General features: G+C 41.7%; 1 protein-coding gene across 1 annotated transcript in view; it reads right to left on the bottom strand.

Moving 5' to 3' along the window:
- doc2d (double C2-like domains, delta) overlaps nt 1–15,560 on the bottom strand; it is a 31,839-nt gene that overhangs the window by 7,865 nt on the left and 8,414 nt on the right. Inside the window, exons 6-10 of the mRNA XM_058640481.1 lie at nt 8,704–8,830; nt 8,464–8,520; nt 7,817–7,941; nt 903–984; nt 598–694 (exon numbers count right to left, since the gene is read on the bottom strand). Of these exons, the coding sequence (XP_058496464.1) occupies nt 598–694; nt 903–984; nt 7,817–7,941; nt 8,464–8,520; nt 8,704–8,830 (488 nt within the window). The remainder of the gene's footprint in view (nt 1–597; nt 695–902; nt 985–7,816; nt 7,942–8,463; nt 8,521–8,703; nt 8,831–15,560) is intronic.

Genomic DNA, 15,560 nt, shown 5'->3' with positions numbered 1-15,560 from the left:
GGGAACGGCTGTTATCAGGAGCTGTAAGTTAGACGGATGGCCTTTTCCTCCTGACAGGGCTAATAACTCATTGAGCTTATGAAAACATGGGGAGTCTCCCATCAAGCCTTGCACACATGGGAGCGCACACATTACACAGACTAAAACACCTTGATCTGAAGGCCTTCAAGCTCAAAGAGTGATATTCTCAGTGTGCATCCCCACTAGTTCTCTATTGGTCCCCAAGCTCCCATTGCTGTGATATGAACACCAGGCTATGCCAAAGCTGTTTAGCGGTGTGATGAAGAAGCAGTGATCTGTTCCATGATGGATGGCGGTCAAGAGTCTTTCTTTTTTGGATTTCAAAAGCCATACCATATACTCTTCCACTATTTGAAACTCTCCTTTGATCGCTCCGTCGTTCTCCTCACGCCTCATTAATAGCCCTCGTCTCTCTGCATTTTCCTTAGCTCCTCTCTCCGCCTACGCTTGGCCTGGTTTTTATGTTTTCTGCAATTGCATTGCTTTCATTAAAACACCCTTGTACAATCATCCAATTTGATGGCACCGCTGCTCCTTCATCCACCACTCGCCACATCACAGTTTCTCTGAGCCTACCTATGAAGTCGTTGCTCATTCCCAAGTCATAGTCCCACACCGTAATCTCCAGGGTTTTCTTCGCCAGCTGGTCCAGGGTTACTTCATACGAGAACTCCTGTGCAGGTGTCACAAATGTATTTGTATGATTTATTAAAAGGACTCATTTGCACAGAAGTTGAAAGAAACAGAATGTCTGATTTTGCCCAGAAATGTGAATGAAAAGATGTGCTCTGCACAACAGGAAATCATTTGGAGTGCAGTAGAGACACTAAAGACATTTCTAGGTGCACTGTGGTTATTTGTGGAACAAGAGACATATTTACCTCATTGAACTCAGGGTTGAGAGTTTTTTTCTTCACTGTGGTCTTGTACTTGGATTTTTTACCCATGTCTGGCTGCAAGATGCTGAGAAAGAGAGCAAAACAGAGCAACATTTACAGTGGATTTAAAATCTCTTGGGCCTTGCACAGTCTTCAAGTTATGTCCAACCTCGAGACATCAAACAGCTGAACTTTATAGATGGATTTTGGTAAATGGAGAACTTACTGCTTTGAAATGTAACTACAGCCAGCAGCAATTCGGTTTAGATTGGGAAATAGCTCATGCTATGCTTTTTTTTTTGGTTCTTGGACTGAAATAAAATGTCCCTCAGTAAAGTGTTTACCTGTGGTAAAGGCCTGACAGTCTCTTTAACTTAAAAAAAACACCCTGAAATCTTGGGGCTACTTCCTTGGCCCACTTGTCTTTCTGTAATTCAAACAAACCAAATGATGGACATGGTTGCCGTGTTTCTTTTTTTTTTTTTACTTAACTTTGGCAGCTTTAACTTAACTTTTCCAAAATGTCAAACTATTTCTCTGGTTTAAGTCAAGCTGTAGCCCATAAACATTCTTCTGTAAATTAAACAATTTTTAATCAGGGACAAACTGATGAAAGCAATGTTTGTTAAATCAAGATCCTAAATTACATTTCACATTTTAAACTGGGTCAGGACATCTATTATTTCTGAGATCCAAGTCAGTGTTTGATTATATTATATTCTGCCCTAATGTGTGAGTAACCTTTGTTGAATGGCAACAAACAAAGGGAAATATAAAGTCAAAGATCTTTTTTTGTGATGATTGTGACCCAGAAGTGTTTTGAACAAAGGTGAGGACAGAGAGCAAGTAAACAAAAAGAAAAGAGAGGGAGACAGTAATAGATCATAATCAAGCCAGTTCTGGAGGAGTATACTCTCAAGTGAAGATCCAACAGAAGGATCGCTTGAGGGCAACAGGAGTCATCATCAGAATCAAGTCAAAATGTTAAGGTGCTGAGATATCTCACTCCTCCAGCCTGCGCCCGATAGTGACGAATCCTGGCCTGACAACTGATGCATGAGATGGGCTTGGGGCTGTGACTGCAGAGCTGCAATCAGAGCAAGTGAAGGATGGAGGGATGAAGGTGGAAAAGGAACAGGAGGAGGAGGACTGTCATGTTTTTTTATGATATAAAAAGGTCTTCAACAGTTTGTGACTCGGGCCACTTATGATTACAGTACATTATAGCTAACAGGTTAAAAACAAAAAGAAAACTCACACCGTTATAGGCATAAGTCTGGCTCTGAATCATTGAGAGCCTTATTTTCCATCCTGCAGTAGTGATTGGGGCAGGAGAGATAAACATTGATGGCAGGAGAAGCATGATACATGTAAGGGGTTCATAGTATGAGATACTGTAGATAATAACTGTATATCTACATTAAAAAACATATTTTTGTGGCAACTTTTTCAGGAAGTTGTAACACGCTGACATGTCACAATAACTTACTAAGAGTTTTTATTATGTGCGTATTGTAACCAACAACTACCTTCGCACATAGGGCAATATTTATATTCAGGTGGCGTCATGTTTTTGGACATCAGAGGAATCTAAATCAAATAACTTATTTTGTTCCCCCCTGGCTCCTGAGAGAAAATCTGGGTTTAGATATGTGGGTCTATGGTTTGTCAGAGCTTATTTTTGCTTGCTACAAAAAAAAAAACTGTGCATTCTGTCGACTGTGAAACCAAAACAATGACTGAAATGTGCTAAAGTACTTTGCAGAGTTAAGTACAGTCTCAAAGTTTCACTTTCTCCACAAGCAGTTGTCTGCTTGTCTTCATGGGAAAAGAGAAAAGTCCCTTTCTTGATCAGAAGTATTTGGAAGAGTAAGGTGAAAGCCTGGAGGACATCTTAGTCTATGCTGTGCCAAAATCTTATTTCACATCCAGCTCCATGGCAGGTCAGCCACTGGAATACAAACTCTCACCCCCCCCCCCACCCCAAATAAAAACACAGTTTGACAGCTACATTCATAACAGCGATACATGAATAAAACTACAGTCTACAGAGCAGCATGTACACCGTGCTGACAATACAATGAGAATAATAATTCACAACAGAGGAGGCTGGTCCTTAGAGATATGAGAGGATTATCCCCTCTGTTTTTTTGTGAGCTGTTCCTGTAAAAAAAGTTAATTGTTCACTGTTGAATTCAGTAAAAATAACCGTATACTTCTGCGTTGAATTCCGCAGCTATTTTAGCTCCGGCTTTCACTGAGTGATAAGGCTGACGGAGACTGGCAGCTATTGTTTGCCAGTAATCATGATGGAGTTGCTCGTGTTCATGAGACTTTTTTTTTTCCCACATAGGGGCAAAATGAGCAAGCAAACAACTCACAACAGAAACATATGCATGATGACAGCATTGCTGCCTTAGATGTCCTCTTCCCACTTCAGTCATGTTCTCCTCCTATTTCCTTTCTGTGCTTTGTGTGTGGTCTTTGTTTTTGTCTGCATGTGTTTATCTGGCTGGGGGAGGCATTCAGATTCCTGTTTATTGCCCACTCATCTGCACACCTGAGGTCTATTTGCCCATCAACTCTAAAATTGTACTCCAGTACTTAAACACAGAACTATCCAATCAGACTTGTTCAGTCACCCACTGTGGTAATAGCACTACAGTATGACATACTGTGGTGCCCGCTCTCAGCCTCTGCCTTGCTTATACCTTGTTTATATTCCCACCTGTCTTTCCTGCCTCACCGTGCAAGCCTTCGCTGGGATTTATATGCCCATTTGCCCTGCACTTTTGGATTTGGTCTGGGAACAGAAGCGTTTCAATTCAATTCAATTTTATTTGTCCACAGCAGTTTGAACACATGCCTGCTCTGGTCTCTGGAGTCAGTCCGCCGGTGAAACCAGCTCTATCTCATTCATCAGTGAACAAGTCTTAAAACAAACGTGTGTGGCCTTGTCCTGCAGTAGAGTCCAGAAATCCAAAAAGTCCTTACTTGTATTCCACTAATTATGCTGCGTTTACATATTAGGCCTTGCTACAATAACTGACTTATTTTGTCTCACATATTCATTTTCATTCTTGATTCCATTCTATTTGTTTTCTTTATTTGAAATGATAAATCATGATACACTATCTTGCGTACACCGAGCGTATGTGCACTTTGCATTACCGTAATTACGCGACGGTTTGTGCTATCAGAAAACTCTTATACTAACTCTAACTGTTTCAGGAAGCCGGCGAATCAGAGTCTTAGTCACCAGAGAGGAAAGATTTGGAAAAACATTTTGGACATTGAGACAAAGACTCAAACAAATGTTATTTTAAGTATGTTTTATACTGTTCAAATCTCAAATTTAACACGCAAAATCTCGTGTTCATGTACAACTGTGTTTGCTTGTTTGTTTGTTATTTTAAATAAAACCTTTAGTTTTTCTTCATTTTAAATTGTTAAACAGTATTTTAACATGCAGTAATTTTGTAAATAACTACCAGATATTGAAAGCTATTCTCGAAAAACAGGGATTTATGTTACAGGACATTTTCTGGCCCTTTTATTGTTAAAATAAGCAAAAAAGTCCAGACGGAGGCGTAGGTGTTAAAGGTTTAGAGTAAAAGACATATTGACTGAATCAGCCCGTGTACATACAAGCCAATATGAGGCTTTATCAGCAAATATGTAAATGAGCTTCCAAAATTTCAAAATACTCTTGAATGTGCAACATGACAGCTGGAGACAACACAACGCCGGAAAACAGCAACAACAGCAGTTACACTCTAAATTCTCCACCGCATCCTTCAAAAAGCGCATGTCATCACCTTTTATTTGTCTTTGCCCAAAATACTCCTGTGGTTCGTCATGTGACAGTTTGACAAATCATCACCTGGGTGGGTTATACAATTTTTGGGACCTAAAAGCCTCCTGACAGCAATGTGACGCGGACAAACACAGAGAAGAACAAACGCATGCTCCTTGTAAATGAGAACAGCAGACAAGAAAAACAGTTTCCAAGCCAAAAATGGTATGACACAAATGTGCAACATTAAAAAAAAAACAAGTGACTGAGAAGACGTGTGACGTGGAAATAACAGGGAGCTAAATATATGCGTGCTGCAGAGGGGACTTATGATTTTCACCTCACACAAGCGTTCAGAAGAAAAGAGAGATTACTAAACAATGCAGCGTGCTTGGTCAGCAGGAAAACACCCGACACGTCGTGTAAAATGTGCAGGGCAGAGAAACGTTAGTCCGTATGGACAATGTAAAGTCATTTAATCTTTAAAATGCCTATCTGACCTTTTATATGAAAGACAAATGAATCCTGAGATAATTCTGACCTTGTGTAAATGGAACGGCTTGAAAAGGCTGAATGAAAATGAGAAAGAAAAACCGAGCCATTGGAAAAGCCTTCTGGACAAAACGCACACAGACTCACACACAACGCTCTCAACTGGCATCAAGATAAGCTCATTCCTCAAGAGGCTTGCTGTTGTTATTTCAGCATGCCATCACCAAATAGACAGTAACATTTGAAAACTTAATGAGCAGATTAATCCCTGCTCAGTATACTCTGTACTCTGTGCTTCACATATGCCAGCGATTCATCCACTCTTCTGCTCTTTCAAGTTACTTTCACTAAGAGCAGTAATTATGGCAGCTCTGCTAATTCTTGGCAGACCTTTCAGTGTAGAGATCTACGCAGGCACTTTGTGATGGATACAGAGAGCTGCTGCACGAGAACAATGAAGAAAACAGAAGGGAAGAGCTGGCAGTCAGGCAAAGGAAAAAGACGGTTCTAAAATGCTAGAATTAAGGATCAGATCAGAGCGGCTGTTTAACCAATTCATCTAAATTGAAGTGTTGGGAAAAGAAACAGAAACAGTAAGAGACCAAAACATGGTATTCCCTGAGCAGATGTCATGTTTTCCAGCATTGTCAAAATATGCCTGTGCATCATGATCGGCCAATAAAACACAAGGTGTCATTTTAAAAACAAATCAATAAAAAAATTCCATCATTTCCCGCATGATGTGTGCTTTCACTTCTTGTGTTTTTCTTTTATTCTTCCCACAGCAATTCAGAAAACCTTCAAAAGCCCAATACTGTGCCTCCAAAAAAGTCTCTTTGATCGACCCAAAGCATAATAATTTGCAAATAGATTAGTTCTGTAAAACGGGAAAAAAAAGTTGTGGTTCTTCCAATTCAATCTGGGTTTAGGAGTTGTGTAAAAATACAGCACATACAGAATCTAAGCAGAGAAGGGTGTTATGGGTAAATGTAGGGGGCAGAGGACGGCGCTGCATACACTCAAATCTCAATGAGTCATGCAGCGTTTGTGCCAAACAAAGTGATTTCAGGTAGTGGATTAACACAGGCAAAAGAATATAAATATCTGTGGAGATAAACAATAACTAAAACGTCTAAGAAAACCATAAACCTTCACTGATAAGCCATGGCTACAAGAATGTTACAGCTCGAACCAATGTAAAGCGTTACAAAGCCATGAACATTATCACATTATCTTTGTCAAAAATGAAAAGGGTCAAATCCAGAACCAGCTGTTACTTCAGTTGTATTCATACCATTCAACACAACTGCCCATAAACATAATAAAAATATCTTATGGAAGAAATTTCAGTAACTCGGTGCTTCTTCAAGTTTGTGGCCTGGTGTGGGTTACAAGATTTGTTGTCTAAAGTGCAGCGAGCAGATCTGAGATTGGGCATTGTGGGGTTTATCAGTCACTGTTTATACCTCACAGACAGGCTGACTTTTTCACACTGCTGCATTAGAAGTATCGCTCTCACTGATCAGCACATAATAAAAGGCGTCCACATCCACCACCATCCTCCCATTGGCACCGCATGCAAATGGCCTGTCAGACACGTTCCCAGAATCCTTCGACTTCACAGCTCTCACAGGTGTTCAGAGATGTTGATCTGCTTGTTGCTCAGTGTACAGTATGTGTGCTTCTCACTTAAGGTTTGTGAGGTGTCAGAGCCGAGCATCTGGCTTTGCCCCCTGAAGCCTGTCAGTTTGTTAAAGGGAAACAGTCCGAAAATATTTAAACTAAGTAGAGAAAGAAAACCTCCACCAAGGGAGCTCAGTTTCCCCTGGTGTCACATTTCCTTATCTTGTAAGCTTAGCAAGTGATTTAAAAATAATCCTGAATCTGGATCCATGTTTGGATCACTGCCATCATCCAAAATATCTTCCTTCAGTTGTAATCTTCATCCACAAAAAAAAAAAACGGCATCTGAATCCATGCTTTACTTTTGCCAGATGGTGGATCTAATTAAGGGTGATGGTGAAACAGCTCCAGAAACAGTAAAGAAAAAAAGTACTGCATTTTTCAACAATTTCCTGTATTATGTTAATAGCGGTTGCTCTAATAATTAGTGAAAAGACAGAACCATGCATTCTTCCTTCCACAGAAGATGTCTGAGCACTTTGAGCTCATATCTATCTACATTTTCTCTTTTTTTCTAGCTGCCTTTAGGGCACGTCAGTCAGCTTTATTATAGTTTAATTACAGGCTTTTCAGCAAATGCTCTAAAAACAATGCTCAACTGTGAATGGCCTCTAGTGGCTGTGGTTATTTTGTTGGTTGAACAATTGGACAATTATCTGATGGTTACATTGGGAAAAGGTGGATGAAACACTTGATCATATAATATAATGGTTCTGCTATAGTTGCAGGTTTATTGCTAGAAATGCTTGATAATGAATAAATACATAATAATAATGTTTACCTCCACGTTATAGTTATGCACTGTACTTTAAAATCACTTTTGGAACTGGGATAAAAAAAAAAAACTGGCAATGAATATACACTTGTGATGCAGAATAGTAAGAGTATAGTAGAATAACTTAAAATAAAATACCAGGTTTGTTCGTCAGTATCTGCTGGGACTTACATTTTGACGAAGGGGTCAGAATAGCCGTTGGAGTCCATGGCAGCCAGATGGGCACAGCGTATAATACCAACCAGCAGACAGCCTTTCTCTGTGTTGTAGCACAGTGACACCAGGATGCGTCCACGCTGAGGACACAAAAAAACAGCACCTGTTTTCATCCTGACATTTCACTCTTCAACGACTGGACACAGCACGGCCCATCACCCTCCCCACAGCACTTTCCACTCAAAAAGCAAAAATACAAAACAGACTAGATCCAAGTGTAATATTCACAACAACTGTGTTTCCACTGAGTGGGATGTGGTTTCCATACAGGCCAGGGGATAATTCAAATGAAAGTTTTTAATTAAAGGTCTTATCAGAGTCTGACTAAATGACACTGCTACCTTTTAATCACCAGGTTGAACCATAAACTGTGTCTAATCAGAGGCCAAAAGCCATTAGCCTCTGTCTATAAAATCTGGACCGGAAATTAGATAACAGCCACCAAAGGAGAAAAACAACAAACTACCAGCACTGGTGTCGTTTACACACCATTGCTGTACTGTGTTCTTGTGAGTGGTTTCCCTTGACATTGGACTATTAAAGTTAAGTCGGAAATAGATGATTGATTAGGAAATTACACTAAGAGTTGATGATAATATTACCTCCTCCTCTGCAACAAGCGCTCCCGGTTCCACAGTCTGATTGTTAGTTTCTTTATTCTGACATGAGATGGACAGATTAAGAGGGAGAGGGAGACAGATAGACACAGACAGAGAGAGAGAGAGAGAGAGCGAGAGAGAGACATTGTGGTTATAGCCTCCAGAGCCTTTTTAGTACATATGTAAATACACACACACACACACACACACACACACATACATACATACATACAATTGACATACCTGTGCAATTCTCTCCAAACCCATATTGTAGCGTTTGCTCTCACCCTCTCTCAGTTTCTTCAGCGCCACTCTGACCTCTCCGATGAATTCATTTCGTCCAAGCCTGTCCATGTCACAGACACACAACCTTCACAGACAAACAACACACACACACACACACGTGCAACCACAGGGAAACAGAAAAGACACAGGTGAGTCACTTGAAAGTTACAGATGAAACCTGTCACTGCCAAGAAGTCCTCGCCAAATACTGTACATCGCAAGTGCACCCGAGCAATCGGTCCGTTGCTCCATTTGCAGCACAAGATGAGCTCGTAGTCACTACACACAGCTCTGTGAATAATGAGAATTTGTACCACTGCTGAGTGTTTCCAGAGAATTTCAATCTCTTCCTTCTCAGCTGTTACTCCATCAGATGCTAATTTGTCGTAATTGAACCACGTAAGAGAAAACAGATTGTCAGAAGCAGGTAATCAGTCTTCCCTCTGCATTTCTGTGAGCTGAAGGCACAAACTGATTGCATGTCATTTTTATGTAGGTAGAAGAAATTGTGGCGTGTATATTTAAAGTGTCTTTTGCACAGCCCATGGCCCATAGGAAATTAAATGGGCTGGTAACCGGAGGGTTGTCAGTACAGGTCAAGGGCTGGCATACCCAATCCCCATTGCTCCCCGGGCACAGATAAGTGCTGCCCACTGCTCCTCATTGTGTGTGTTCACCGGTGTGTAAAAAAGGATGTGTTAAATGCAGATATCAAATTGACTATCAATAATTGTGTGTGCAAAAATAACAAATTCTAATTCAAATTTGTTGAAGCAAGTGTGCTTTAGAGGCAGACGATCCACTGTGGTGACCCCCAAAGAGAGCAACTGAAAGAAGGTTGGAGAGACTGTATATGATTGCAGAGAGAGGGAGAGAGAGAGAGAGAGAGAGTTGATTGAAGGAGACTTCAATAGGCATGTTGATGAAGGGAACAGAGGTGATGAGGAACTAGTGCGTAGATATGGGGTTATGGAGAGAAATGTGGAAGGACAGATGGTCGTGGATTTTGCAATAAGGGTGGAACTGGCTGTGGTAAATACATATTTTAAGACCATGAAGTTAAGAGGGAAGGAATTGAAGCTCAGTTAAGGGAAGAAGACAAGATCAGTCAGCAGCAGTATGGGTTCATGCCAAGAAAGAGTACCACAGAAGCAAATTTTGCTTTGAGAGTGCTGATGGAGAAGGAGTTGCAGTTTATGATCGGGTGCCAAGAGAGGAACTGTGGAATTGTATGAGGAAGTCCGAGTGGAGATGGTTGACTGAAGGATAGCATCAAACGTGAAAGGGAAGGTCTACAACATGGTTGTGAGACCAGTTATGATGTGTGACTTGGAGGCAGTGGCACTGACTAAAGAATGGAGGCGGAGCTGGAGGTGGCAGAGCTGAAGATGCTGAGATTTCGGTTTAGAAATGAGCATATTCCAGGGACAGCTCAAATTCATGGATATTGTGATGGAGGACATGAGATCCAGTGCATCAATGCCTACACCCTGCTGGTAATCAAATACCCTAATGGCATAACTACCTTGCCAAAGGAGGCCATAGAATCCACTGACATCATGACAAGAAGGCTCCTCACCAAGCATGGAGGGTTTCGCACTAAGTCCAGCACTCTGAGGTTGTACACTGAGTGGAAGCAAGGAGGCCGAGGATTAGAGCGTGTCAAAGACACTATCCAGGATGAAACAACTAACATCCAAGAATACATCTGTGAGATGGCCCCCAGTGATTGCCTGCTAAGTAAATGCCTTAGGCAGCTGAAACTCAGCAGAGAGGAGGAATCAGAGTGGCAAAAAGGAAGGACAAGCCCCTACTTGACATGTCACACCAACAAGAAGAAATGGTTGATATTGGAAAAATGTACCAATGGCTGGAGCAGGCTGGAGTGAAACACAGCACAAAGGCACTAATCATGCCTACACAGGAACAGGCCCTAAGCATGAGGCTGGTGTATATCACACCTGGCAAGACCCCAGGTATAGGCTGTGAAAAGATGCCCTGAGACAGTGCAGCACATCACAACAGGGTGTAAGATGCTGGCTGGGAAGTCCTACATGGAACGCCACACCCAATTAGCTGGAATACTGTACAACATCTGCACTGAGTATGGACTGGAGGTCCCAGGATCAAGATGGAATAGAAGACAGAAGATGAAAGATGGTGGACAACAGAGGTAAGAGCACCGTGATGATAGATGTGGCAATCCAAGTAACAGTAACATCAAGAAGAAGAAGCAACACGAGATGTTTGAGAAATTCCAAGGGCTGAAAGAAGAGCTAGAGAAGAAGTTGGGAGTAAAGGCACTGTCTCAGGGGTGACAAGACCACTAGGGGCTGTAACCCCCACACTGGGAGTGTGGCTTCAACAATTTCCTGGAACGACATCTGAGACCTCTGTGTAGGAGAGCGCAGTCCTAGAAACAACTAAGATACTGCACAGAACCCTTAGGCTCCCAAAGCCCAGAGGGACCCGAGCCCAAGTGGGCAATTGGGGGAATATATATATATACTATATATACACACATCTGCTGAATATTACACTGGCCGTAGATTTTAGATAAAGATGCATGACAAGTCTACACTTCCTCCCACTGTAGGAAATTAAGTGAAAAACATGTCAGCTCTATCTGTCTGTTAGTTATGATTACAGCCCCATGGAAATGTCACACCCCAATCTCTGCTCTCACTTTATCTTGCTATGGGCATGTTTTATGCAAATGAAGGCCATAATATTACAGCAGTGTGAAAGTATTGGCTGGACAAAAAACAGGGCATTTTAGGTACATTAGAAGCAGTGCTTTCCTTTATAAATGACTTTGGACTTTTTAGTTACACAAAAGAACACACACCAGAAGAAGACTGCAAAAAAAACCTTTACAAGCACAATGTGTCTCCTTTACAGAAACAACTGAATCAATATCTTACTCTCCGTTGTTGCAGTCTTGTAGCATGAATTTTTTCACTTATTCAAGCCAATGGTGATGTCTGATGGAGCATGAATATTTAATCAGTCACAGTAGAGACTTCACCAGCCCATCACCTGCTACAATATTCCCAAATGGATTGTTGCTGCTTCTGATTTCTTCTCCTCTACTCACTCTATTCTCAGCCTCTCGTTCTCTTTCTTTTCACACACACACATTTTTGCACGACTATTCTTCTTAGGATTGACTTCCATTTGTTTGAAGAGCCAAAACAACTGAACAAAGCATTATCCCTAACCGTACCCATCATCAGCTAATGCCTAACCAACCCCAACCATAACCTAACCACAATTCAAATCTTAGCCCTAACCTTAATCAGAAATGAGGTTCTTCCTCCTATGGACCAGATTTTGGTCTTCATGAGTCCTGCTGGTCCTGTCAAGGTCAGTGTTTATGGTCCAAAAGAGGCAACACCCTCCCTTCTTCTCGTTCTCTTACTGTTCCTCTGACATTTGGACATTTTACATGCTTTAGTCATAACTGATGAGTCTCTCTGGCAGAAGCCTCAGAACAACTCTGACTCATGACCACAGCTGTCAAATGATTGATGTGCCTTTACTCTCTCATACGTGTAGTGTAGCTGCGGTGAAGGTTGTGTTGAAATATGACACCGCCATGTTCAAGCCAAATGTTTTGACTTCCTCTGTACAAATGTTCCTCACACCTTCAATTTCCCGCGCCTGAAAATTCCTCTGAAATACCAACAGATGCTTGTGGAATCTGTTCAACGTGTGGTGCCAAATTCAGTGTGGCGTTGCATTTTGACTTACAGTTTTACATGTGCAGGCTGTTTGAGCATGTCTGCAGGGCGTCTGTACTTGTGAAAGCTTTGCAATTCCTTGTCAGCTCTGAGGCTGTATCAATGATTGTATATAAAGATGATCGACATGACATGACATGACATGGGGTGGTAATTTTACTGAAAACTTTGGTTAAACTTATTAATGGGGTGAGTTAATTAATTTATAAGTTAATACCAGCTGATAACTGGACAAATTAAAAATGTAACCACATGGCACAAGAGGAAAAACAAGATTCCACGATTCATCTACGGTGGATCATCAATATTTAAAAAAAAAACATGCTGGACAGACCATTTCCAAGAATTCCAAGAATCACTCTTACCACAGCATCTAATACTCAATGATATATTTGTTCTTCGGGATCAGCACCTGACTGAATGTCACCTGAGGTGCCAACCTCAGCCTTACCCTCCATCCAATACCAAATCAACAATTTGTACTGCTGTCTCCGTGAACAACAGTGCAACGAGTATATTACAAAGCCTGACAGAGGGATGTAGAGAATCTCACAAGAAACTGAGAGGAGAGAGCAAAGAACCTTGCACTGACATCACGCGGGTAGTGTTTTAACATGCACATAAGCATGCATACTAAATCTGGATGTCTTGACACCCCACCACTCATCACAACACCTCCACATGCTCCATCTCTCCAAGTCATCAATCATTCCAGTGATGAAAGCCACAGTATAGATCATATGATTCTCGCCGAGGTACATATCCCACCTCAGTTCTGCGTGTGTATTCATAAGCACATAAAAGGGGTGTGTCGTCAGAGTGAATGGAATGATTGGAGCACTGTTATCGCTGTCTGTGCTTTCTAATTTATAATTTGCCCAAAGGCAGAGGGCAGACTGCAGCGTGATGAAGTGATAAATTTGGACTTGATCTCAAAATCTTGTCAATGTCACTGCAATGAAAACATCTTCAATCAAGAGACAAGCATTTGCTGTAGGTCAGAGAAAAGTGTCTTTTAAATGTTGGTAAATATTTGGATTTTATGAAGCACTTATCTGATTATAATGACCATTTAAAGTCCTTTACACTATAGTTTTGACCCTTAACCATTCACATCCACATTGTGCATCTGAAGTCACGAGCCACTTTAAGTATGTGTATGGTGTGTTCTCTGCTGCTGCTACTTCAAGGTTAAATGTGTGAATTCAGAAATGTCATCTGCATACCCTGGGTGTAATAGGTGGTTATTTGAGTTACTGTTGCCTTTCTATCCCTTAAAACCACACGGCCATTCTTCTCTGACCTCTCCCAGCCAGCATGTCCATGTTGGCAAATACCTTATGGGAGCAAGGCAGAGTACTTTCTGTGTGAAGACAGTGAGACGGGTGATGTGTGACAGAAGGATAAGAAGCAAAAGCGAAAGGGAAGTTCTACAAGACAGTAGTGAGACCTGCTACGGTGTACAGCTTGGACAGTGGAGAGACACTGCCACGGTCTAAAAGACAAGAGGCGGAGCTAAATGTGGCAGAACTGAAGATGCTGAGATAAAGTAAGAGGGGCAAGGTTGTCAAAGATGGAGCTGCCGGGCAGGAGGAAAAGAGGGAGACCACAGAGAAGGTTCATGGATGTTGTGGAGGAGGACATGAGGACAGTTGGTGTAACAGAAGAGGACGCAAGGGAGAGGACAAGATGGAGGCAGATGATCTGCTGTCGTGACCCCTTAAGGGTGAAGCAAAAAGAGGAGGAAGAAGATTTGAGTCCCCTTAAAAAAGCCTTGCTGCACCGTTTAAGGGATTAGCCAATGTGATGTCAACCATGAAGTCTGGATTGAGGGCATAAGTTATTAGTTTACCCAATAACAGACATAAACTCTAGTGGCCTGTAGAGCTTTACTCTGCACACTGAGGAAAATAATTGTTGGGGATGAAGAATAAGTATAGAATTGCAATGACAACAATTTTTCTCTTAAAGCCATTTCATCGCCACCCTCCACTTAGTCCCATTTTGCAAATGCATTTAACCTCAGCATAATGGCTTTATATAATCATTTAATAGCAACTATGTGAATAAATGGAAAATAAATGCACAAACCCTCTTTGCACATTACATGTCTTTTTACATTTGCACTTTAAGACGAAGACCAGTGCAACAGAATGGACTTGACACCAAATAGAATTTTAATGACGCACAAGTCTTTGTCTGCATTCTTACTAATCACCATCTCTGATGTGGGCTGAGCTGCCAGACATTAAGAAAACATTCTTAAGTGTATTGAATGAAATCACTGCCTATTTATTATTTTCACATGAATTCAAATATATCTGACTAGTTGTGTTATGGCCCAGTTTGACTAACTTTGTGTCTGCCCTCTGTGCTGTCTCTCTGAGACTGAGTCTGGGCAGATGTGAGTCTGGATCCTCAGCAGTTCACAGCACATGATGATCAGTGCAGCATCCCCTTCTCTGCTCCCTGCTGCGACCGGCAGGACAGGATACAGCAGAGCACAACCCCAGCGAGTAAACATCTCTCCGGGGATCCCTCTTGGTTTCTCTATTCTCCAGCTGTTCACTGCTCTCTGTGGTGTAATGAGAACAAAGTCAGTCTATTGGCTGAGGAATCGTGTTGAACAGGTTTGAACGCCTTCACTTCCTCGCTGTCAAACAGCGTATCACTCACTCGAGCTCATTTGTTGTCTCCCATAGTTCTTACTGTCCTCATTCTTTCATTTTTTTGGGGTTCTCCCTTGACTTTTTTTTTCTCAGCTTAGTGAATTTCCTCATTCATGACTGTGTCCATTTCTTTACTCTCTCAGAGCAATCCCCCTTTATTTTCACCTCATGCTGTCTCTCTTTCAAATGAGACATGAACTCTCTCTAGTGTGTCATCTCCCTGAGTCTTAGCCTCCCGAGCTTCCTCTTCTACAACCCCTCAGCTGTCACTTGACATCATTCATGCTTTAGCTCCTGCTCTTTGTTGGTCTTGGCAGCCACCTCTCTCACCCACTCTCCCACAGCATCCCCGCTGGTTTATGTCTGTGGGCTGTGTCCTTGAACAGAGGTCAGTTAGGTTTCC

This window comes from Solea solea, chromosome 10 (genome assembly GCF_958295425.1).
Source record: "Solea solea chromosome 10, fSolSol10.1, whole genome shotgun sequence".
Classification (NCBI taxonomy): Eukaryota; Metazoa; Chordata; class Actinopteri; order Pleuronectiformes; family Soleidae; genus Solea; species Solea solea.
This window is presented reverse-complemented; position numbering and strand designations above follow the sequence as displayed.